This window comes from Zalophus californianus, chromosome 11, assembly GCF_009762305.2.
Source record: "Zalophus californianus isolate mZalCal1 chromosome 11, mZalCal1.pri.v2, whole genome shotgun sequence".
Lineage (NCBI taxonomy): Eukaryota > Metazoa > Chordata > Mammalia > Carnivora > Otariidae > Zalophus > Zalophus californianus.
In genome coordinates this window covers 101,691,423-101,718,138 of record NC_045605.1, presented here as the reverse complement: position 1 = coordinate 101,718,138, position 26,716 = coordinate 101,691,423, and the positions used below count along the sequence as shown (strand labels likewise).

At 40.3% G+C, this 26,716-nt stretch overlaps 3 protein-coding genes across 3 annotated transcripts in view; 1 reads left to right on the top strand and 2 right to left on the bottom strand.

Moving 5' to 3' along the window:
- LOC113914732 (olfactory receptor 1440-like) overlaps positions 1–26,716 on the top strand; it is a 166,686-nt gene that overhangs the window by 55,546 nt on the left and 84,424 nt on the right. The gene's annotated exons all lie outside the window — the stretch shown is intronic.
- Positions 5,739–6,674, bottom strand: LOC113914739 (olfactory receptor 4D11-like). Its single transcript, XM_027580217.2, has one exon. It carries the CDS (start codon positions 6,672–6,674, stop codon positions 5,739–5,741), a length of 936 nt encoding a protein of 311 aa, XP_027436018.2.
- Positions 13,914–14,870, bottom strand: LOC113914734 (olfactory receptor 4D6). The gene has a single exon (XM_027580210.1). The coding sequence runs from the start codon at positions 14,868–14,870 to the stop codon at positions 13,914–13,916; it is 957 nt and encodes a 318-aa protein (XP_027436011.1).

Below are 26,716 nucleotides of genomic sequence, written 5' to 3'. Positions count from 1 at the left end.
GGGGAGTGGGAGAGGGAGAAGCAGGCTTCCCATGGAGTAGGGAGCCCAATGTGGGGCTCGATCCCAGGACCCTGGGATCATGACCTGAGCCAAAGGCAGACGCTTAACGACTAAACCACCCAGGTGCCCCAAAAGTTCTCTTTGAATTTCGGGAATAAACCCTACTTGATGATAATTTGTCTTTGTTTTAGTTCATTGGTATGTAATTTGCTAAAGAGTAATAAGAACTTAACATTTTTGTTCAAAGATGTGATTTATATTAGATACACTATAGTACTAGATATATTAGGTGCCATTAACTAGTTTATAGATAGGGTTATGCCATTTTTATAGAATGAGTTAAGAACCTTTCTACAATTAGTTAAAAAATTGGAATTACTAGCTTTTTGAATATTTATTGAAAATCACTGACAAAGCAGCTTGGGCCTGGTGCCTTTTCAAAGGGTCTATTTTTGACACCTTTTCAATTCATCATCATCATCATCAAATCATCATATTGATCTATTAAGATTTTTCCCCCTTTCCTTTAGTCAATTTTGGTAACCCATATTTTCCATGGAAATTATATTCTCTCTTCCATCCTGTAAAAATTCAATACTATGTTTCAGTGCACTGAGTCTTTACTTCTTTCCCTTAGCAGGGTGCAAGTTCATAGATTACATTTGTTTGTATACTCGAGAGAATTGTCACTCTTGGATGTGCCTGGATATTTGGGGAACAAAAGGAGGGTTCCTAGAAGGGAGCATTTTATCAGATTCCTACAAGTATCTTTATGACTTCCAAAATGAGGAACTATAGCAATAGTATCTTTGGTCCCCTGAAGTGAGGACAAGTAGCAGTTTCAAACTTTCTTTTAACACCAAGAAACTGATAAACTATGTATAAATAATGTAATTTGTGTTATAGATGATCAAAATTTAGTCATAAAAATATGTTTTGTGTAGTGAGTTGATGACAGTCTTATGTATTCCTAAAGCACAGGGTTGACCAAATTAAACATGTTTGCTTTTTATCTCTCTTTGGAAAAGTGTTTGTGTGTGAGAGAGAGTGTGTGTGTACACATCAAGGACTGATTACTTACATATATATATTTTTAAGATTTATTTATTTATTATAATTTTTAAATTTAATTTTATTTTACTATGTTATGTCAGTCACCACGCAGTACATCAGTTTTTGATGTAGTGTTATTTATTTATTTGAGAGAGAGTGAGAGTGAGCAAAGAGAGGGAGAGGGAGAAGCAGATGCAGGGCTGGATCCCAGGACCCTGGGATCATGAGCTGAGCTGAAGGCAGATGCTTAACTGACTGAGCCACCTGGGTGCCCCTACTTATATCTTTAAATATTGAATTTCTTAAGTTCTAAGGTGAACCTTTCTTTTTAATATTTCTTTCTTCCACATTTTTAGAATCAGTAATAGAATTTTATTGCATCTAGGTATTACTTCAATGAAAGAATGTGTTCTCAATACTGTGCTGCACTTAATAAAGGAACACATAAAATAGATATTTCTGTAAGTGCCAGAACTACTGTGTTATTTCATTTAAAGAATATAATATACACACTATAGTGCAAGGGACACACTATGTAATGTCACAAGTATGAAAGGTGTTTTGAAGAGTGACAGAATTACATTGCATCTGGATAGTGTTTTTTCAAGGAACAAATGTATTCAACTCATGGGCAGAATTTAAAACATTCTGTAGTGTCACTAGTAAAAAAGATGTTTCTAAGACTGCCACTTGTATATATAAATAAGACCATGTTATTTCATTTAAAGATTGTGCTCATTACACTGTACTGCATTTAAAACAGCCTGTACTTGTTTGTTTTGTTTCTTAAATTCCACATATGCGAGAAATCATATAGTATTTGTCTTTCTCTGACTGACATTTCACTTAGCATAATACCCTCTAGCTCCATCCATGTTGTTGCAGATGGTTTTTCACATTTTATTTATTTATTTATTCAAATTTTTTATTATTTTTTAAAGATTTTATTTACTTATTTGAGAGAGACAGGGAGAGAGAGAGCATGAGCAGAGAGAGGGAGAAGCAGACTCCCTGGTTGAGCAGGGAGCCAGACGCGGGGCTCGGTCCTAGGACCCCGAGATCATGACCCGAGCCAAAGGCAGATGCCTAACCAACTGAGCCATCCAGGCGCCCTGGTTTTTCATGTTTTAATGTCCCTGAAATTAAGATGTGTCTTTCCATCAATGAGTACATGTAACACGGTACTGCTTCATTTTTACAACATAGTTGTTATTAAAGTGGCATTTTCCAGTGGATGACCTTTTCAATCAAATATGGTATAGTCACCATGCAAAAATACTTGAAACTCCATCTCCGTGTCTCTTTTCATAAAGTATAGAAGCAGTTTGCTTGGTGTCAAATGGTCTCTCACTATTAATCAGTTACATGGGGGCATTTCAGAGGGTGTTAAATTAGATCTTTACTCCAGATTCAAATGTTTTATTCCATCCTATGCAGACTCCATGAAGAGGTGACAGGTTGGGACTGGCTTCTCTAGCCCAGTGCACTTGTACTTGAGATTTGGGCATGGGTGTGGTGCTCATGCCTGGACTCTTGGGAGAAGCATGTGACCACCCTCCCTTGGTTTTTTCACCTCCTGCTTCCAGCCCTTTTTCCTGGTACCCATCTTTCTATTCCTTTCCCTTTTCAGCTCTTACAGCCTCTTCATTTCCAACTGAAGTATTACCCTTGTATTGGTTTCCTTTTGCTGCTGTAACAAAATCACCACACATTTAGTGGCTTAAAACAACACCAATTTGTTGTCTTACAAATTCTTAGGTCAGAAATCTGACATGAGTGCCAACTGGCTAAAATCAAGGTGTTGGCAGGCTGAATTCCTTTCTGGAGGTTCTAAGGCAGAATCAATCCTCTTGCTTTTTCTAGCCTCTAGAGGCTAGCTACATTCCTAGGTTTGTGGATCTTCCCATTGTTTCAGCTAGCCATGTTAAGTCAAGTACCCCTCACATTGCATGACTCTGACCTCCTTTTCTGTCTACCTCTTCCACTGTTAAGGACTCTTGTGATTACATTGGGCCCTCCCAGATAATCAGGATTGTCTCCCTATTTAAAGTTCAGCTCATTAGCAACCTTAATTCCATCTGCACCCTTAGTTTCCTTTGCCATATAACATAGCACACTCACAGACTCTGGGGATTGGGATTTGAACATTTTGGTGGGGGAGACAGATTATTCTGCCTATTACAATCCCCTCTTATTTAGTTTTCGCATTTCATTCTGAAGTCTCCAAACTCTGAATGCTGAAAGGTTTTTATTTATTTATTTATTTATTTTTTTTAAAGTTAGGTTGTTGATTTTATTTTATTTTAAGATTTTATTTATTTGAGAGAGAGAGAATGAGAGATAGAGAGCACGAGAGGGAAGAGGGTCAGAGGGAGAAGCAGACTCCCCGCCGAGCAGGGAGCCCCATGCGGGACTCGATCCCGGGACTCCAGGATCATGACCTGAGCCGAAAGCAGTCGCTTAACCAACTGAGCCACCCAGGTGCCCGCTGAAAGGTTTTTAGAAGATCATTTGGTAGTAAAATCTCATCTACCTGAATTAATTTTGTGGCAAAATTTGATCTGAGTTAGTGTGAGGCCATGCATGATTTTTATTGATTACTCTTAGTGGGACTATTTTTACATTTTCTTTCCTTTTATTTTTAAGATTGTATGTATGTATGTATGTATGTATGTATTTTATTTATTTTTAAAGAGAGAGAACATGAGCAAAGGGAGGAGCAGAGGGGGTGGGCGTGGAGGGGGAAAGAATCTCAAGCAGACTCTTCCCTGAGTGTGGAGCCCAATGCGGAGCTCAATCTCACAACCCTGAGATCATGACCTGGAAACCAAGAGTCTGACGCTTAAGCAACTGAGCCACCCAGGCACCCCTACTTATACATTTTCTTACAGAAATATTAAAGTGTGGATATGAGGTGCTCCCCATGGGAGAAATGATGTAATATATAATACATGCACTATACTATGTTTTTAAAATCGAAGAAACTCCAAATTCCAAAGCCTATTTGGTCCTAATATATTAAAATAAAGGAATGTGGTCCTGTATTATTATTATTATTATTATAATTAACCTGTAGTTACATTTCCATGAACCTCTTTCCTTACTCAGTTTTACTAGGTTCCATGCTCCAGAGAAGGAGAGAGGAGAGAAGAGGAAATACATCCCATGCTTCTGTATACAATTACCAGGCATCCTGAGGGGCTGTCTGGACATACTCAGAGCACAGGTTTATTGGAACTCTAAATGAATTTGTACATTCATTTGCCTTGAGTGTTGCAAAACATTCAGTTGCCCTGGGATGTTTATCTTCAGTTGTGTACATGGTTCTCAACAAACGTTTTTGGATCTAACACTTGATTTGGTGATTTTATAAAGACATATATCGATGCTAAGACTTTGAGTATAAGATTATAGTACACTCTGATTTAGCCATTTCAATTTCCTTTGGCTTCCACGAGGAAGTATCTATTTAGAAAATAAAGTCAGTTTTATTTATTTATTTTTGTTTTTTGAAAATACTTTATTTATTTATTTGACAGAGAGAGACACAGTGAGAGAGGGAACACAAGCAGGGGGAATGGAGGGGGAGAAGCAGGCTTCCCGCGGAGCAGGGAGCCCGATGCGGGGCTCGATCCCAGGACCCTGGGATCATGACCTGAGCTGAAGGCAGATGCTTAACGACTGAGCCACCAGGGGCCCCAAAGTCAGTTTTAAATACTAAAAGACAAGATTAAGTAGGATTTGGCATCTACTTACATTCATTTCATTCCATTCCACAGATTCAACCAACATTTACAGCTTTTTACAGGTCAGGCACTATTCTAGACACTGGGAATATAAAGGAAAACCAGATCTAGTAACATGGAGTTTTATGGGGTATTTTAATACACTGTGGTAAGGGAAATGATAAGGGAATGCACATCGGAAAAATAAAAGTATTTATTGGGTTGGATACAGCTTTTTCTTTTTTCAGCTATCAAACTAGCTTACGCCTTAGGCGGTGGTATGAACAGTGGGACAGACTGTTCTGGATTCTTGCCGTTGTTGTGTTTGTGCAGTCTGATTTTGTAAGGCCCCAATATTTAAGTGCCAGGTCACATCCAATTCTGACAGTCACAGGAAGTAAAAGGCAATGGAAATCCTTAAAAGCTAAGTCTTTATGTATCCTGGCTGGTTGTGGGGGTTGTGCCAGTGTATTTTACAGGTGAATTGATTAAAAAGGTCCAAAGTTGCTGACAAAGCAGAGGTGATAGAGAAGAATGTTTACAAGCGGTATTTGATACACAGTATATACTTAATAAATAGTCATAGGGTAACTATTGCTGGACTGGGACCTAGCAGCTGGAGCCCTGCTATGTTGAGATAGATGTCCCTGTTGCCTACTGCATGTGTGGACATCGCAGTGCTATCCTTCACCCTGTTGCTGGGACACCCAAGACCTATTATATTTCACATTTATACCCTGCTTGCTGTCAGTTGCTCTTCAAGTACTGTGTTCTTTCTGTTTAACTTCCCGTCGGTGTTCTTTCTCAATACCAGTGTTTCAGGTCACTGATTCTTTGTGTCTGTGCCATCCTGCTATAGTTAATTGTCTATGCATGGTTGAGCCCCAATATGTGACAGCGAATATTTTTAAGAACATATTTCCATTATGTTTGTATCTTGATCGACAGTCTATAATGAGGTTATCCCCTTTCAGAAAACATAAGTCTTCTCCTCAGTCTCCTCATGGATGACTTCATCTCCTGGTTCCTTAGGGTATAGATCATGGGGTTCAGGACAGGGATGATGACCGTTAAGGTGATGGAGACAGCTCTGTCCATGGGGAGGGCAGTGAAGGGCCGGGCATAGACATAGATGCAGGGCACAAAGTGCAGAGTCACCACAGTGATGTGGGCTGTGCAGGTGGAGATGGCTTTCCTCCCGCCCTCTCCAGCGTGAGTCCTCAGCATCATCAAGATGACTGTGTAGGACACAAGGAGGAAGACAAACCACAGGGTAGTGAGCAGACCGTTGTTGGAAATCATTAAGATCTCAAGAGCAAATGTGTCAGTGCAGGCGAGTTTGAGGACCTGGGGGACATCGCAGTAGAAGCCAGCAACGACATTAGGTCCACAGAAGGGGAGGGGCAGCAACAGGAAAATCTGCACGATGGAGTGAACAAAACCCCCCACCCAGGAGGCCACAATGAGGGCAGTGCATCGCCCCCTACTCATGATGGTCACGTAGTGCAGGGGCTTGGAGATGGCCATGTAGCGATCAAAGGCCATGACAGAGAGAGAAAAAAGGTCTGCCCCACCGATAAGGTGGAAGAAGAACATCTGAGTGATGCAACCGTTGAAGGAGATGGTCTTTGTCCTTGACAGAAGGTCCACGAGGACCTTGGGAGCAGTGATGGAGGAGAAGCAGATGTCCAAGACTGAGAGATTGCGGAGCAGGAAGTACATGGGGTTGTGAAGGCGGGACTCACAGGTCACGGTGACCATGATGGCAACATTTGCTAACACAGTTGTTACATAAACTACAGATAAAAAGAAAAATAAGAGCAAGCTCAGCTCTTGAGACTGGGTAAGTCCACAAAAAATAAATTCAGACACCCTGGTATGATTTTTCATGGCCATTGGGTGATATTTCTTCCTCCATGTACAGCTTTGAAAGAAACAATAATATTGCTGAGGCATTGAAATCAAGCAAAGATTTATCTCTCACGTGGAAATTGAACATGCATAAATATAGTTTTAATCATATATCTTATTCTTTATGAACCTGCTGTGTTACCTGGGGAAGTCACTCAGTTCTAACTTGCTTCAGCTCCCTCCTTAGCCCAAAATGTGGGTTGAGCTAGATCATTCGTTTCCCTACTGTACTTACCGGGGCCTTTGGCATCTGTTAAAATCCAACCCTAGACAGACAGGACCGAAGGGGCTGTTTCTGAGTTGGACTGATGGAGAAAAAATTCTTGTCGTTTCATCCCAATCCTAGTTGTTAAAACAAAGTTAAACTTGGATATTGTAATTGAATGTCATACACATTTAAAGTCTTGCAATGGTGCTTTAAGTATCAATGTAGCATGTGAAAGGCGTTGTACAGACAGGTAAAATTTTTTGAGTATTGTGATGTGATAACAGCACCTCTTCATCTTTAACTTGAAATCAAAACTATCAGATTTTATTTTTGTATAACTTAAGGAAGGTGAATTTAGGGGACTAGAAGACTCTAAATGGGGTTCTCCAGATCCAGTGATGTGAGTGTAACCAGTTTGTTGGGATTTTATGGCTAAAATTATATTTGTGTATATAACTTTAATCTGTAAATTGTAATAAATATATTTGCAGTTAATAAATGTTACATGATATTTTGGTTCAAAAAAAAAAAAAAATCCACCCCAGAGGTTGTCGAGGAAGAGAACTAAGGAAGGCTTCATGGAAGGAGCTGTGGGCTCCCTACACCTCCATGAATGGGAGCACCTCTGATTTTATTCTCATTCCACTTTGTTTCTATGCCTTAAAAGCCATTGGAATAAACCAACCCTCATAGGCCTTCCAGTGACACCATGAATGGGATTGATTTGAACAGCGTGTTATAGTTTTAAAAGCACTGCACACCTAATTACCATCAATTTTTCTAATATCCCTCTGAGGTTAGAGGGGAAGGTATTAGCATTCCCATGTCAATTAACACCAAAACTGAAAGAGAGTGAACTCAATAAACATTAAGCCAATTTTCCAAGGTCATATGGAAAATCAGTGGCGCAGGAAAGGTAACACAAGTCTCTTCTTAGTTCTAGAATCTTTCTTCTCTTCCACACTGCCTGCCAGCTGCAGAATCTATAAATCCAAGAATAATTTGTATAAAAGACTCCTTACAGAATTGTCCTAGTCCTTTCAAGAGTGGGTTTCATCAACCCCTTCATTTCTTCTCTCCACGACCAAGGAATTTTAGACCACTGCCCTTCTATATCTTTTAGAAATGACAAGATTTTTTTTTCAACTTTAAAAAATTTCATTTCATCAATACCCAGAGGTCGGGGTTTAACACAAAGATGACAAGGATGGTACCAGAGATGGTTCTGTTCACAAAGAAGACAGCAAAGTCCAGGCATGCATACGTAGAGAAAGGGCATGAAGTACAAGCCTACCACAGAGATGTAGGCGATGCAGGTACACCCTTCCTATAAAACCTGAGGAGTTTCTGATGAGCTTAGGACTTGCATTGCCTAACAGGGTACAGATCAAAACCCAGTGGAACAATGGTAGCTCCCTGTCCCTGGAGGCCCATAGGTTCTCTTAACTATAGAGTCCTGTTTGGGAAGGAAGTGGCAGATCCAACTTAGAGAATTTTTAATTCATGCTAGTTTGCCTGTGGGAGTCAGGAGTGAGCAATATTTTATTGCTTGAGGGTCAATTTTGAAAAAAATGAAGTCCCAGGGAAGTTTAATTGACATGCAGAAGGACATAGAGAAAGCTAGTGGTGAAGTTTAGCTTTCAGCACAATACATATTCCACTCATGCCATTTTAGTAATTTCTGAGAAGATTTACGATGGTGGCAGTGGTGACAAAGTTAACTTTGAGGAAAAAGCCATCTTCAGCCTAAGCATCTGTCTGAGCCATCTGGCACCACCATCTAGGTGGTCCCCAGAACGTGCCCACTTGGGAAGCATCACTCTTGGTCTGTGTAGAAACAAGCTTTGAGAGCCTTGAGAAATTATGTGGATAAATAACCCCCAGTCACACATTGCAGCTCCTTTGCTCTGAAGAATATGACCACTTGCCTTGTTTCCTCTGTTTATTCTGTCTCGGTGAGCACAGTGGCCTCCACAGCAGGTACTGATAGGCAGCATGTTTTATCCAAAAGACTTCTACTGAGCCACTCACATTGAAAGGAACCAGGACACTGTAAAAACTATCCTGAGGATTCTACTTTCTTCACCTCTCCCAGTGTGTCCCCTTCTCTTCCTCCTCAGTTAACCCCTTATCATTTCTCCTTAGATCATTGCAAGTTTCCTAACTGGTTTCCTTTCCTTCAGTGTAGTTTTCTCTAATTCATCCTGTCTGTTTTTTCCAGAAATGTAATTACAAGTCACAAATGGGACCATATATTCATTTGTCTGAAAATCTTTAATGTCTACAGAATATTGCCTATTGTCTACAGAATATCATGTATTCATTTGTCTGAACAGAATATTGTCTATTGTCTACAGAATAAAGATTAAACTCCTGTTGGTATTGTCTGGCCCCTGTTTCCTCGATCCTCTGTTTCAGGTATTTAAATGCAAATTTTTGCTAGCCCACACCTTTGGATCTGTGTTCCTGCGGCTTGCTCTACCCACCATGCCCTCCCCACTTCCAGAATCTCCTATTTATCCACCTTCACAGACACTGATCTTTCAACACTCAGGTTCAGAGCCTCCTATTCTGTGAAAACTTTCCTGACACCCCTTTGGGACTCATCATTCTCTGCACTGACTTCTCTTCTGGTAGTTGTAACAGATCGTTCCAAGTTCTTACATGTCTGTCTCTCCTTAGTTCAGTATAATTTCCCTATTACCCCTCAAGTTCATCCTGCCTGCTCAGTGTTTCATTCATCCTAACATCACCAAAGCTTTACCTAGTTTGGCAGGTAAAGTGTTAGGTGCTCAAAAAATGTGTTTGTTTGTTTTTTTAATTAATGAATAAACCTACCTGGTAAGTGTTCATCATGACTTATAAGCATTGGCATTGGAATGAGGGTGAGTGAGAAGGATCTTGACAAACACAGGCTAAGCAACTCTTTTGTTAATGTCCTTGACTTGACCTCAGGGGTACCAGATAGAGATGCATTTCTGATCCAGGCTATAAAATAGCTTTGTGACCTTGAGAAAGTCATTCGTCTCTCTGCCTCAGATCCTCAGTTGTAAAATAGTGTGATAAGGTGTGGAACAATGTTAAGGGCTTTGGAGTAGGGCATACCTGGACTGGAATTCTGCCTCTTCCTTCTTTTTTACCTGGAGCAAGTCCTCTATTTTCCTTCAGTTTCCTCCTCTGTAAACTAGGAAGCATAATACTTACTTCATTGGGTAGCATAAAGAGCAACTACGATTATGTCTGTAAAGTTCCCAGCACATAGTAGGCATTCAATTAACTTGATTTCTTTCCCTATCCCCTGAAAACAGGATCTTCCCTGGTTGTCATGAAGAGTTATTTAAGAAGACGTTGGCAGAATGTAAAATGCTATTCAGTAGAACAGCTTCCCTTTGAACCAATTTGCTTGTTTGTGTTTCAATGAACTTGTGTGGGTTAACCAAGTGGGTCAGAGGTTTCAGTGCTAGACCATCGGGTTTGGGAATAAAGCTGGCTCTGGGTCAGAGGCAAAAGATACTCAGTGAATCATGGGCAATGTGTGGATATGGGGCTGCCTTTGAAACTTCTACAGCTTTTTTTTTTAAAGATGTTATTTATTTATTTGACAGAGGGAGAGCGAGAGAGAGAGAGCGAGCACCAAGCACAAGCAGAGGGAGAGGGAGAAGCAGGCTCCCCACCAAGCAGGGAGTGCAATGCAAGGCTTGATCCCAGCACCCTAAGCCAAAGGCAGATGCTAAACTGACTGAGCTACCCAGGTACCCCCAAACCTCTACAGTTTTTAAGGGAATTTAGGGCATTTTAGAATCATGTATTTTTAAGGGAACACCCATCCTGTGTAAAAATGCTCTGTGATCCCCATGTACAGACCCTAAGCTGGAATAAAATCTCCTTAAATGCAATTCCGTTGTTCTACCAAATACCAGCTGCTTTCTCTTTAAGCATGCTGACCCCATGTCTGTGGCTCCTTCTTAGAAAGACATTCCTCCTTTCCCAATATTTAACATCCACATCATTTTCTCTCACTAAAGAGAGAGCTATTTTTGCAGTATCTAATGCACTGGGTACATTTTTCATGTTTATCCTATTCATGCATAATCCACAATGTCTCACACTGACAGGTCCATGTCCTTACCTAAACCTTTGGTGTCCAACCAGAAGTTCGCACCATCTGAGAGTGGGTGGGTGGGTGTCAGCGTATATGATGCTGGGGAACCATCATGTTAGAAGGTCAGGTGCATCTCAAGATTAGAGAACACTAGACTTCAAGGTCTTCTCTTCCACCTTCACATTGGAAAGGGCAGACTCAGGGAGTTGTGTCATCATGGCTCTTCTGCTTGCCCCTGTCACATGCACTAGTCCCTCAGGCCCAAGCCTAAATACAAGAATTAGCAAAGGGAATTTTACTGGGCATGAGTGTGGAAAGAGAACAGACCTTCTTTGATCATGTTGGAGTTCCAGTGGGGGTTATTAAACAGTTTCCAAGTCATTGCTGCATGCAAGTCCACACATACACACATGCATACATACACACAGATGCCCACGTTTCTGTTTTCTGAATTCTTGTAAAACACCAGAAGGCATAAATCTATCTGTTCTGTGATTCTCTGAGTTTTAGGGAAACATATTAATAGAAACATCTAATGTCATATGATCATTCATTCTCAATGTGAGCAACATGCCCAAGGGGACAAAAATTGGTTCTTGGGGGCCAAAAAAATCTTAGATATTACAATGCTGTGTGGCCCTTCAAAGAATTTCAGTACATAAAAAGATATGCTGTATATCTTTGGTATTAAATTTTCTTAGGGTGGGGCGCCTGGGTGGCTCAGTCAGTTAAGCGTCTGGCTTTGGCTCAGGTCATGACCCCAGGGTCCTGGGATTGAGCCCCGCATTGGGCTCCCTGCTTAGTGGGGAACCTGCTTCTCCCTCTCCCTCTGCCTGCAGCCCCCCCCTCCGCTTACTCTCTCTGTGTTAAATAAATAAATAAAATCTTTAAAGATTTTTTTTCTTGTGGGAGAGCAATTAGGAAAAATATCTAATAAAGTTCCTTGGAGGGGGACAGTAATTTTTAAAAATTCGAGAAGCACGGACATATGATTAAAAGTCTTGGCCTAGCCTCTTCCATAAGTGGCCTGAAGTGACCTCTGAAAATTGTTCACTATTCACTTGACCCAGAAAACCCTACAAAATCATGCAAATCTTCATGTTCTCTTTAAGAACACACATAAAACTACCCAGGCCATCAAGGGGTATGCATATCTGAAAAACCACCAAGTAAGTATCTGAAGGATGTCACTTTGCAGAAACAATGTGTGCCATACTGTTGCTATAATGGTAGAGTTGGTCGGTGCGCCCAGGCCAAATAGTGGGGCGGGATACAGGGTCGGTGGCCCAAAAGGAGTACTGAATTTTTACTGTACATGCTTAAAAATGCAGAGTCATGGTGACCCTAAGGGTTTAGATGTAGGTTCTCTGGTCACTGAGCACATCCAGGTGAACAAAGCTCCCAAGATGTGGCATGGAATTTTCAGGGCTCATGGTCAGGTTAACCCACACATGAGCTCTCCCTGCCCCTCTGAGATGCTCCTTACTGAAAGAGAGAAGGTTTTTCCTAAACTAGAAGAGGAGGTTGCACAGAAGAAAAAGATATCCCAGAAGAAACTAAAGATAAAACCCTTATGGCCTGGGAGTAAATTCTGTATAAAATAAAAACAAAGGTAAAAAAAAAGAAAAGTCTTGGCCTAATGTCTCTGTCTTGTAGGATTCAGAGAAGATCACATTTATGTGTCACTTCCTAGGACCTTTTAATGCGTCATAACAATTTACAAAAAATTGTTCTGTATGTTACAATATTCTGATTTACTGTATGTTGCTTTTTTACTAATTGATTTCTGAATGACAATTGTAGACTGGAGGGTGGAACGTGACATGAGCATAGGGAGTGAAGAAACATTTATTGTCTTTCTACATATTAAATTCTGTGGAATTCTTCTTTGGAGAGACATGGATTACAACACAGACCCAGTGGCTATTCCTAAATGACCCTGCATATGATAGGTTTCTTCCCTCTCCTGGTACACAAAACGGGTATTGAGTGTGTGAAAAGGTATCTCTTAGGTATTTTTGTTGTTGTTCTAAGTGACTTCTCTTGAATTGTCAGGCATTCAAAGACAAAACCTATAGATTTGCTCCAGCTATAAAAGCTCTGAGGGTGAAATGGGGAGAGAAGAGGGGGAAGAAGAAAGTTCAGGTTAACATAAAATAATTTACCATGGTGGAATTTGTGCAGATATATCCCCAAACCATACAAGCACTTTTGAGGTTAATTTCCATGGGCAAATTAGTAGAATGGACCTGAGAAGAGGAAATTCTTGGTCCATGTGTAGATTTGTCCATGTATATATCCGACTGAACACGTTTAAAACATTTTTTCTCTTTTCACTAGTTGGTGAAATATATTGAAGATTCTGTATTCAGAATATTAAATCAAGAAGTGATTTTAATAATTAACTGGAAATACAGAGTCATTAGAGAGAGCACGTATGAAATAAACACATCCATAATCTCCACATGTGCATATTTAGGATTAGAGGGATAGACGATAGGGAACGTGGATTGCGTGCCTGATTAACGCCACCAGTGGTGCTAATCTTCAGAACCACCATCCTCTCAACATTTATCATTCTTCATCCTCATGAACACCTTGTGAACGGACAATGTCATTTCCATATTGCAGGGCGTAAAACTCATGTAAAATATGTTGGCAGAGAATCACAGATTACACCAAAATAGCATTAGGTAATTGATTTCCATCTTCTACCCACTGCTTCTCCCAAGTTCACAAGCCCAATAGCTCATGTTCAATCTCTTCTCTTCCTTTTGTTGTTAGATTCCTGCTAAGAGAGTTGAGCAGCTAGGAGGATATATAGAAATGACTGGTGAGAGAGCTAGCCATCCGTTGCCTCAGGATAGCAGTTTGAGGAACCCAGATCATAGATTTCCAGTCTCCATGTGAGTGCTCACCCCAGCTTACTGCTCTCAGAAGGCCCAAGCCTTCTCTGCAGTCTTTTCATGGCTGACCTCATCTCCTGGTTCCTCAGGGTGTAGATCATGGGGTTCAGCATGGGGGTAATGACCGTGTTATTGATGGACACAGCTGTGTCCATGGGCAGTGTAGTGAAGGGTCTGCAGTAGATATAGACGCAAGGCACGAAGTGCAAAGTCACCACGAGGATATGGGAGGTGCAGGTGGACAGGGCCTTTTTCCGCCCCTCCCCAGAGTGAGATTTCAGCATCGCCAGAATGACGGTGTAAGACCCCAGGAGCAGGAGGAACCACAGCAGGGTCACCAGCCCGTTGTTAGAGATCATGAGAAGCTCCAGGGCAAAGGTGTCTGTGCAGGCCAGCTTAACCACTTGGGGCACGTCACAGTAGAAGGCTTCCAGGATGTTGGGGCCACAGAAGGGGAGCGGGAGCATCAGAATTATCTGGACAATTGAGTGCAAACCACCGCCCACCCAGGAAGCCACCACCAAACCCACCCACACCTCTCTCCTCATAATGGTCACATAATGCAGGGGCTTGGTGATTGCAAGATATCTGTCATAGGCCATCACAGAGAGGAAGAAAATGTCTGCCCCACCAGCGAAGTGGAAGAAGAAGATCTGTGCCATGCAGCCATTGTAGGAGATGGTTTTCTTCTCTGATAACAGGTCCACCAGGAACTTGGGAACAGTGACAGATGAAAAAACAATGTCCAGGACTGACTTGTTCCGCAGCAAAAAGTACATAGGAGCGTGAAGGTGGGACTCACAGGTGATGGTCACCACAATGAGGGCATTGCCTAGCACGGTTGCTACATACACAGCAAGGAAGACCACAAACAAGAACAATTCTAGCTCTTGGAAGTGAGTGAGTTCCAGGAAGACAAATTCCTTCACATTGGTATGGTTGCTCTGGCCCATGGTGCAGACCATTCTCCTCCAGGTCTACCTTGGGAGAAGGTACATTAGGGTTAGGAGTAGAGTGTCGTGAGGGGACAGCATCATTTATTGTATATTCTTATAAGGCTCTCTTGAGCATCCAGATCATCATGACTACGCAGAAAAACTGCACTATGGTCTCCCCTTCTGTGGCCAGGAAATTCTTTTTTTTTTTTTTAAAGATTTTATTTATTTATTTGAGAGAGAGAGAATGAGAGATAGAGAGCACGAGAGGGAAGAGGGTCAGAGGGAGAAGCAGACTCCCTGCTGAGCAGGGAGCCCGATGTGGGACTCGATCCTGGGACTCCAGGATCATGACCTGAGCCGAAGGCAGTCGCTTAACCAACTGAGCCACCCAGGCACCCGGCCAGGAAATTCTTTACCCTGATGATTCTTCTTTCCTATTGGAAATACCCTGAGTGGACAGCAAGAGCCATCATACTCCGATGCCTTTCCTCTGACAAGAGTGAGATGGCAAGACTCTGGTCATTTGACTAATGGCTTGCCTTATGTCCTGCAAGAGTAGCTTCCTCACATGTATGCAGGGCTTTATACTTTACCAAAGGCTTTCACCGGCAGCATCTCATCTTGATTTTCATTCTCATGATGTGTCTGTGGGGTCTAGAGAGTGGTTATGATCATCTCCATGTTATATTGGAGAAGCTGAAGCTTAAGGAGAAGTTAATGTCTTGCCCACATTTGCACAAGTGCAAAGTCAGTCAGTGGCAAATCGAGGATTCAAATCCAAATAGTTTTTTGGACTTGACAAAGACCAAATGTTAATTGGGCTCCTCTGAGCCCTCTTTTCAACTAGGCCTGGATCTTGGCTTTCTGTGTCTTTACTTGCTGAGAATTCTGCTAAATCAGTTTAGCAAGAAGCCCCTACCCTTGACGTCTGAATTCCTTGGTCTTGATGTGTCCTTTTCATAATTTTCCATCCGCTGACCCCCTCACTCTGCTCGTTGGCTATAAATCCCCACCTATCCTTATTGTATTTGGAGTTAAGCTTAATCTCTTTACTTTATTGCAATCATCTTGACCCCTGTTGCAATAGTCTTGAATAAAATTTGTCTTGCCATTTTAAACAAGTGTCCAGTGAATAATTTTTGTTTAACAGATTCCAGAGGCTTTCTCCCTATACCATTCTGCCAGATGAGAGAGTCTGGAACTTAACTTTGGTTTACCAGAATTATAGTGGGTAGATAAGGCTTAAGTGGTTGATTAAATAGTCTGCTACTTAATCCTCACCTCCTCCTTTAAAGGAAAAGAAGAATCAGGCCCTGATAAGTAATCCTCTGGGCACTCAGAGACACTTGGACCTCACTGGGCCTACAGGGCTCTTGATAGACTGTAGAGCTGCAGTTTTTGTTCAGAGCACATGCAGGTATTATGGACAGACTGTTAAAGATTCAGAGGTGACTTAATCCAAAACTCCTCACTTTAGGGGTGAACAGAGAAGATCGTTTTTCTTTCTTTCTTTCTTTCTTTCTTTCTTTCTTTCTTTCTTTCTTTCTTTCTTTCTTTCTTTCTTTCTTTCTTTCTTTTTCTTTCTTTTTTAAAGATTTTATTTATTTATTTGACAGAGAGAGACACAGCGAGAGAGGGGACACAAGCAGGGGCAGAGGGAGAGGGAGAACTGGACTCCCTGCTGAGCAAGGAGCCCGATGCAGGACTCGATCCCAGGAGACTGGGATCACGACCTGAGCCAAAGGCAGACACTTAACAACTGAACCACCCAGGCGCCCTGTTTATTTTTCAAGAACCAGTCTGACTTGGTGAAAGAGAATTTTTTTTTAATATTCAAGTACTTTTCTGTTTCTTTTTTGTTTCTCATGAAAACACTTAAGATCTACCCTTTTAACAAATTTCAAGTATACAATAAAGTATTTTTAACTGTAGTCACCATGCTGTACATTAGATCTCCAGAACTTACTCATCTTGCGTAACTCAAATGTTGTGCTCCTTGACCGACACCTCCCATCTCCTGCTCCCTCCAGCCCCTGGTCACCACCATTCTACTCTCTGCTTCTATGAGTAGAGCATGTTATGCAAATGAAATAAGCCAGACACAGAAAAACAAGTTCTGCATAATCTCACTTATATGTGGATTCTAAAATAGACTAATAGAAAGAGATTTTTAACCAGGTTTGATGATTCAAACCTCAGGGATTTTCTACTATTGCTATATTATAGCAAAATAGGTTTGTTTGTTTTTTTCAAATCAGATATTTGGCCATCAGAGGACAAAACTCTTTTCAATAAGAATATCAGTGTGTCCAAGGACAGATAAGTTTTAAAAATTCAAATAGTTGAGATGACTAAAATCCAGTTCAACAATAGAAAATAGATAGTCTTGGTAGCTGCAGGAATGACATTATATTTGAAGAGAACAGGCTAAGAAAGAAAAGAGTAAACCAGATGAAAGAAGAAGCAAGCACTTTCCCTGAAATAAAAGCATAACAAAGCATCCTGCAAACAACCTATTTCTTGATGTTTCTTTTTCCAGTTCTGTTATAGTTGAGAGCTTTTTATGATTTAACTTGAGGGGTTGGGATATATAAAAAGCCTCTGGGAGCACCTGGGTGGCTCAGGTCATGATCTCAGTCAGGGTCATGGGATGGAGCCCTGCAATGGGCTCTGTGCTCAGCAGGGAATCTGCTTAGGATTCTCTCTCCCTCTCCTTCAGCACCCCCTCCCCAAATAAATAAATACATCTTTTAAAAAAGCCTCTGAAATAAACTTCTCTGTCGATTTTCCTAGATTCCATATATACTTTTCACTGGAGCCTTTTAATTCCTGTTGAAAATTGAATTTTTTCTTAAAAGTTTTTTTTTTTTTAATATGATCTGATAGGAATCTATGCCAGCATCCAGGAATAACATTACCTAAAACTGGCACTCTGGAGTTTTTTAGTGCCACCTAACAAATAGAAAGCCTTGCAAATGGTATTCTGTATTCAGAATTATGTTATTGTCTTTAACAGGGGTATCTAAAAAGGAGAGCCCACCTTAAGACTGTATTAAGGGCAGGATCTATTCAGTGTCCCTATTTGAGACCACAAGGGAAACATTTGTCCTAAACCCCAGTGTAAGGGAGCGCTCCCCTGGGAAACCAGTAAGATTCTTCCTCATAGACAATGAAGACTATGTACTGGACCATTTCCCCTTACTTTGTCTTCCATATACTCGAAACATATATGTGGCTTAATTTCCTACTCCATACTTTTTCAAGTGTAGTCTCTTAACAGTTTCTTACCTACATTTTATTGTTTTAGTATGTGTGTTTTGTTGCTGTTGCTGTAAGATCTCCCTAATCCTTTGTAGAATGCAATGGGTAAATACATTGACTACTAAGGTAGAGAATGGTTTTCTTAGGTATATGGCAACCAGGCAGGTCGAGAATAAGCATTGGTCATTAGGGCTAGACTGGATTGGGGGTTGCTAGCCAGGCGAGCATAACAATCTTGGGAGACAGGGGTTGGAGAGGGAATATGGAAACTAGGGGTGGGTGGGTGGCATTGGGAGTCAAGCTTATAGAATATATTTAGGTGAGGGGTCACAAAACTCATACATTGACCTCTTCATTTTGCCTAGTTGGGCTCTAATTACTATTTTCAAATAATGCTGCCCTCAACATTTTGTAAATACATTTTCATGTGCATCTGGACTTACTAGGTCAAATAATATGTTAGTTTTCTAGTTTTAGCTGATGATTAAGGTATTGTAAAGAAGCAGCCCATTTCTTGTAGTGTTTGAATGTTTGATTTCTTTTTCTTTTTGTTTGATTTCTTTTTAGAGGTAGATGCTATGAGCTGAAAGAAATTATATTACTTTTTAACTTCTCATGGGAATAGAAGACTGAAGATTTAGTCATCTTAGTAATATAAATGTCAAAAAATTAATTAAAATATTAGAAAGAAGTTTAACTAAATGTTTTTATAATTTTGGGGGTAGAGGACTTTGAAGAATAGCACCAAAGATTATTAGATTTGACTAAATAAAAATAGGAAACTTTAATGTTCAAAAGCATGAAAAATAAGTTAAAAAGAAATGGAAAACCTGGGAAAATATATGTAAAAAACATAATACCAATAGGCTTAATATCTTTGATGTATAAAGAACTTTTTTGTCAATCAGTAAGAAACAGATAGCTACTTTAAAGCAAAAATGGGTCATAATTCACAGAGAAATGCAGTTGGTCAGTCCACATATGAAAAGTTGGTCAACGCCATAGTGGTTGGTGGGATTGTATACAAAAGGACAAACTTTCTGGGGTCATTCTGGAAATATGTGTCAAAACTTAAAATATGAAAATCCTTTCATGCAGTAATTCTACTTTAAGAATTTATGCTAATGTGTTAGTGCTTACTATCGTAAGTACAAAAAAAAGTTGATCATAGAGGAAATTAGAATTTAAGTTAATGTCTGATACATAAAATTGTTTCAGTAAATTATGGTACAGTAGAACAATCTAGTACTACAGTCATTTAGATTGATAATGTAGAACTTATAGACATGGTAATATTCCCTTTCAGTGATAGATTGAAACACTGAATGTATCATATAATGTTATCTTGGGGGAAAAAAATCTACATGCCTGGAAGAAATCTGGAAAGATAGCACAATGGTAGCAGCCAGTACCTGTGAGTAATTGGGTTTTGGTAATTTTACTTTAAGAAGATATTCTATTGTGTCCACTTAAAAATATTTTTAAATGCCTTCTGATTTTGGAAAAAAAAAAAACACCTCACGTATTTACAACTTGAAGTAGATTTCCCCATTAATTTGAACTCTGATATTATGCCTCTTGTATTTTCCTCTTCCTTTTCTGTAAAATTGTCTTGAGAAAGGTGAGTTCTTAAGAAAAGAGAAGTGTAGGGAAGACAGTTATAGTATTCTCTTGCTATTTAATGGTTCTGCGAGGCATTGGCTGAAGCTGTCTAGAAGAGAGCCTGGGACCAGCCAAGTCAGATCTCGACACTAGTGTTGAAGTTGCTTACTATTGGTTTCTCTTTTGAATTAATATGATCCCACCCACTCTACTGGCCAATCATCTTAGAAGTTTCCAGATTTTGGTGCAATGTCAGGACAGGATAGAATGGTGGCCTATCTCGTAACCTTGGGCTGCATTATGGAACCTAGAGGCAGTTTGTTCAAAAGAGCACAGCCTTTGAATTCAGGTTCAAGCATTTTAAATGTTGACTGTGTAACCCTGAGAAATTTAACCTTTATGCACCTCTTAATCTTCCTCCGTGGAAGGGGGAAGCATAAGGCTTACTCTGCAGACTGGGGTTTACTTGTGATAACCTAGCACTTTTTACGACCTGTCATTATGTATCTATTTGTTTCTGCCTCTTCTTCCAAATGTAAATTCCTTGAGGGCAGAGACTTTATTTTGTCACCATTGTATCTCCTGTTCCTACCAGGCATATATCAGTTATTCTGTGATTCTTTTTGAATAGATGAATGGACAGATGGATGGCCAGTGTCTGAAATACAGTAGTTACTCAACAAGTACTTGTTTGTTTTCACTTCATCTCCAGCCTCATCTGCCCCCCATTCACTTTTGTTGCTGCGTAAGTCCTTCGAATGACAATTCATATGAGAGCACATTGTAAACTTCAAAGCACTATACAAGCATTGGGGTAGTAATATCACCATAATGTTAATGGCATTATATAATTCTGTTTCTCTCCCTGCATCCTGCTAGCTTTTAATCTCTTTTTAAGAGAAAGACTGTACCAGTTATTTTTCTATATATTGTAAGTGCTCGGTAATGTTTATGGAATGAGTTTTAGTGAAAAAAAAATCACTTCTAATTTGAATGTGTCTTGAAAAGTCTAGTATTTTACATAAGAGGCAGGAGATCTTAATCAGCCTGAGGGTTTTAGCTGTAATGGACAAATACTACAAGAATTGAGCATGGATATGGTACCTTTCAGGCACTGGAGACTGAACGCTATTGAAATCCTAAAATTGTGTGTGGGCTAAGCTAGGTTGCCTGTAATGTGTCTTCAGGTATCCTCACCTACCTTTGCATTAGAAAGGGGGGTCTGCCAGTTGCCCCATCTTCATCACTCTGCTCCTCTTTTCCCAAATGCACGCACAGTCTACACGCTCCCTTAGACGCTGAGTTGGAAGTCTCATATAATAATCAGCGTAGGGAATAGTGTCAGATATTTGTAGGAACTATAATTTTCAATGGGGAAGCTGGCAGTCGCAGCAATGGGAGTTATTAAAAAGTCACTAGCGTGTATATGTTGGGATTTTTCCCATCTATCTTTCTGTTCTCACTTTCCAGTTTAATTCCACTGGGGTCTGAGAGTTTACCTTGTATGATCTGTGAAGGTGTGTTTTATGGCCCAGAATATGGTCTATCCTGGTGTATATTCCGTGTGAGCTTGAGAAGAATGTGTATTCTGCTGTCGTTGGATGAAATATATTATAAATATTAATTAGATCCAGTTGATTAATGTTGCTACTTAATTCAACTGTATCATTATTGATTTTCCGCCTTTTGGATCTTAAATTATGGGCAGAGGGATGTTGAAGTCTCCAACTATAATAGTGGGTTTGTCTACTTCTCCTTGTATTTCTATCGGTTCTTGCCTCACCTATTTTGATACTCTGCTGTTAAAGGGCATACACATTAATGATTATTACATACTGGGAAAATTAACCCCTTTATCATCATCATTATAAAGATCTTCTTTTAATAATTTCCCTTGTTCTGAAGTCTGCTTCATCTCAAATTAATGTATCTACTCGTTTTCTTTTGGTATATTTTTCTCCACTAAATTACTTTTTAAAAAAATTTTTTTATTGTTATGTTAATCACCATACATTACATCATTAGTTTTTGATGTAGTCTTCCATGATTCATTGTTTGTGCATGACACCCAGTGCTCCATGCAGAACGTGCCCTCTTTAATACCCATCACCAGGCTAACCCATCCCCCCACCCTCCTCCCCTCTAGAACCCTCAGTTTGTTTTTCAGAGTCCATCATCTCTCATGGTTTATCTCCCCCTTCGATTTACTCCCCTTCATTCTTCCCCTCCTGCTATCTTCTTCTTCTTCTTTTTCTTTTTCTTAACATATATTGCATTATTTGTTTCAGAGGTACAGGTCTGTGATTCAACAGTCTTGCACAATTCACAGCGCTCACCGTAGCACATACCCTCCCCAGTGTCTATCACCCAGCCACCCCATCCCTCCCACCCCCCACCACTCCAGCAACCCTCAGTTTATTTCCTGAGATTAAGAATTCCTCATATCAGTGAGGTCATATGATACACGTCTTTCTCTGATTGACTTATTTCACTCAGCATAACACCCTCCAGTTCCATCCACATTGTTGCAAATGGCAAGATCTCATTCCTTTTGATGGCTGCATAATATTCCATTGTGTATATATACCACATCTTTATCCATTCATCTGTCGATGGACATCTTGGCTCTTTCCACAGTTTGGCTATTGTGGACATTGCTGCTATAAACATTGGGGTGCACGTACACCTTCAGATCCCTACATTTGTATCTTTGTGGTAAATACCCAGTTCCACTGCATTACTTTTAATCTGTGTCTTTATATTTACAGTAGGCTTCTTGTAGAAAACATATAGTTGGGTCTTTAAAAAAACATCCACTCTGTGGTCTCTGTCTTTTTTTTTTTAAGATTTATTTATGTATTCATTTGAGAGAGAAAGAGGGCACAAGCGCAGGGGAGGGGCAGAGGGAGGGAGAAAATCCTCAAGCAGACTCTCCACTGAGCAGGGAGCCTGACTCAGGGCTCAATCCCAGGACCCTGAAATCATGACCCGAGCTGAAGGCAGACGTTTAACTGACTGAGCCACCCAGGCACCCCTCATTTGTTTTGTTTTTTATACTCCACATATAAGTGAAATCATATGATATTTGTCTAAGTCTGACTTATTTCACTTAGCGTAATAAGTCCATCCATGTTGTCACAAATGCCAAGATCTTATCCTTTTTTATGGCTGTGTAATATTCCGTGTGTGTGTGTGTGTGTGTGTGTGTGTGTGTGTGTGTGTGTGTGTGTGTATGACATCTTCCTTATCCATTCATCTATTGATGGACACTTGGATTGCTTTCATATTTGGTGATTGTAGATAAGGCTGCAATAAACATAGGGTATATATTTTTGAATTAGTGATTTCATTTTCTTTGGGTAAATACCCAGTAGTGAAATTATTGGATCAAATGGTAGTTCTATTTCTAATTTTTTGAGGAATCTTCTTACTGTTTTCCACAGTTTCCAATTTACATTTCTACCAACTGTGCACGAAGGTTCCTTTTCTCCACATCTTCGCCAACACTTGTTTCTTGTGTTTTTGATTCTAGCCATTCTGACATGTGTAAGATGATATCTCATTGTGGTTTTGATATGCATTTCCTTCAATGGGTTATTTTTGAGGCTAGGTTCCTATTGTGCAATGGGAATGATATTGCTTATCTCATGGGGCTGTTGAGATTCTTGTTTCAGAAGAAGTATATAAGCTTAAAATAAAGTTCCAGGCACCATGTGAGTGCTCCTATAGAGGGGCATATTACCAATGGTGGCTCTTGGGCATGGATGGAGTATATGTCATGGACTCCACGTTGACATGTGCTAAATACAGAAAAACTGAGTCCCCTATGAGAGATATGCAAGTTCAGAGGAAGGTGGTTGTAGAGGTAATGTTGGGGATTTAGTCTTCCTGAGATTGAAGCATCAATCAAGGGGCTCTTTTTGATTTCTTTTATTTTGTCTTTAAAAATTCAGTTTAGAGAATAGCCTTGAGATAGGACATTCACAGTTTAAGGCTAGGATTTCTTAGCACCATAGATTCTATTTTCTATTTGATAAGTTGACACCAGAAGGAGAGGCATAGGGATATACTACCCTGAATATTACTTTACAAACAAATTAGAATGATTTATCATCAGGGATTTTTGACGTAACAGGAATCCCTGAACTCTTATTATAAAGGTATAAAGACTCTCTGAACTTAGAAAAGGAGATATTCATTCCTTGAGACAGAGGGGTCTCTGCCCTTGCCATAAAACAGAGAATTCAGTCTGCACCAAGAACCACACAGAGAGATGGAAACCTAATATAAATTCCACAAATTACATATATTATATAATTTAATTCCTGTACTTATTGTGCCAAATAGATGTGAAATTAAATATTAATCGATCTTAAGGTAGTAGCATACCTTTGGTAGATTTAGAGAAGGAGGATGTGACAGCACAAGTGAAATCCATAAATTATCAATCAGCAATTTGTGGCTCTGGGATTGGAAATACCCACCTGGCAGATTATCGTGCTTATTACATAAAACAGCCACTGTGCTGTCTAGCACAACGCTCCATGAATAATAGGTAAACATTAATTCCTTTATGTATATTGTAGGGGAATGGTAGGAGGCATCTTGGGAATTGATCCTTCTCCAGTTAGATGATAATACCAGAACTAATAAAACATATAATTTTATTTGTGTGCAAGAATGTTTTACACATCTTACCTCACTGAATTGGCTCTTGTCAGTTTCAAATGTCTTAAAATTTGTGGCTTGACCATTTGGATCGACAGTTTTGATTTGACAGGTGTCTTGACCGTGAAAGTGAAACGGCATACATTGATATCCATGTAAGGAACCAGACCTGCGTCAGGCTGGGGTTTGCGTGATTTGTCTGCGAGTGCGCCCTCTTCTGGTCCAGAACTTGTCCTCCTTTAACTTCCCAGGTGCTTAGAGCCTTCTTTCACTCTCAGATCCTTATTGTACAGACGTCTGCGAAACTCGAAGAATAATTCGCCTCTATTAAAAGGCGGAGCTTGGTATTTTAAGAAGGGGCAAGCCTTAAACTAACAGATGAGTTTCAGATGGTAGAATTCCAGGCATCAGCATGCAAATAGGGGGAGTTTGGAGTTTGGGGACTTCCCTTGTGCCTAGAAAATATGTCACTCCTAATTTTTTAGGTAGGGGGTTGAGAACAGGCAACAAACTCAGGAACTTTTTTTTTCTTTTCCTTGAGGCAAAGATTCAAACATCGGTCAGGATGCTAATCAGGATGTCATCAGAGGAGCAGAAGAGGAAAAGGAAGGATCTGGGTTGAGTTTATAGAAAGAAAGTCTAGGTTAATGCATGGAGAAGAGATGCTCAAGAAGTTTCTGTTCTCTGGCTGAATCTTATAGTTCCCGGGGGCTCGTAAATAGTAAATAAGCCCGGCTGGTACATGCACACGCAGCAAATGCTGACTGTCTGTGAGCACACTTCCTCCCTCATGCACCTGCCAGTCTGTTCTCTAAGTACTTTGTACTTTGACTCTGCTTTGCATTCAGGCACGTGTAGCTCTTTCCTGTCCTTGCGTTGCTGCTGTCTAATGAAGCTATGAGAATTTGCATCTGGCTTATTCATCCATCCTCCTGGGCCCAAGAGAGTGTGTTTGTGGGTAGACGCTAGATATGACAAGACAGAGGGAGATTGGAGAGAAACTGTAACCTTTAAGAAACTCTTTTCCTGAGGAGAACACAGGCAGCAACCTCTGTGACCTCAACCACAGCAACTTCTTGCTAGGCACGTCTCCAAAGGCAAGGAAAACAAAGGCAAAAATGAACTGTTGGGACTTCATCAAGATAAAAAAACTTTTGCATAGCAAAAGAAACAGTCAACAAAACCAAAAGACAACTGACCGAATGGGAGAAGATATTTGCAAATGTCTTATCAGATAAAGGGCTAGTATCCAAAATCTATAAAGAATTTATCAAACTCAACACCCAGAGAACAAATAATCCAGTCAAGAAATGGGCAGAAGACATGAACAGACATTTTTCCAAAGAAGACATCCAAATGGCCAACAGACACATGAAAAAGTGCTCAATATCGCTCGGCATCAGGGAAATCCAAATCAAAACCTCAATGAGATACCACCTCACACCAGTCAGAATGGCTAAAATTAACAAGTCAGGAAATGACAGATGTTGGCGGGGATGCGGAGAAAGGGGAACCCTCCTACACTGTTGGTGGGAATGCAAGCTGGTGCAACCACTCTGGAAAACAGTATGGAGGTTCCTCAAACAGTTGAAATTAGAGCTACCTTATGACCCAGCAATTGCAGTACTGGGTATTTACCCCAAAGATACAAATGTAGGGATCCAAAGGGGTACATGCACCCCAATATTTATAACAGCAATGTCCACAATAGCCAAACTGTGGAAAGAGCCAAGATGTCCATCGACAGATGAATGGATAAAGATGTGGTATATATACACGATGGAATATTATGCAGCCATCAAAAGGAATGAGATCTTGCCATTTGCAATGACATGGATGGAACTGGAGGGTGTTATGCTGAGTGAAATAAGTCAATCAGAGAAAGACATGTATCATATGACCTTGCTGATATGAGGAATTCTTAATCTCAGGAAACAAACTGAGGGTTGCTGGAGTGGTGGGGGGTGGGAGGGATGGGGTGGCTGTGTGACAGACATTGGGGAGGGTATGTGCTATGGTGAGCGCTGTGAATTGTGTAAGACTGATGAATCACAGACCTGTACCTCTGAGTCAAATAATACATTATATGTTAAAAAAAAAAAAAAAGGGAGAGAGAGAATCTTAAGCAGGCTCCACCCTCAGCATGGAACCCGACATGAAGCTCGATCTCATGACCCTGAGATCATGACCTCAGCCAAAACCAAGAGTCAGATGCTTAAGTGGCTGAGCCACCCAGGTGGCCAGCATTATAACTTTTAAAAAGCATATAACTCTTCACCTCTTTGCAACTTGCTTTATTTTGTGCAGTGCATGTGTATTTGAAACTAGAAAGAGTAAGATGT

Bases quoted from the DNA above. Each gene is read 5' to 3' on its own strand.
- LOC113914739 (XM_027580217.2), bottom strand. From the start codon at position 6,674: ATGGCCATGAAAAATCATACCAGGGTGTCTGAATTTATTTTTTGTGGA.
- LOC113914734 (XM_027580210.1), bottom strand. From the start codon at position 14,870: ATGGTCTGCACCATGGGCCAGAGCAACCATACCAATGTGAAGGAATTT.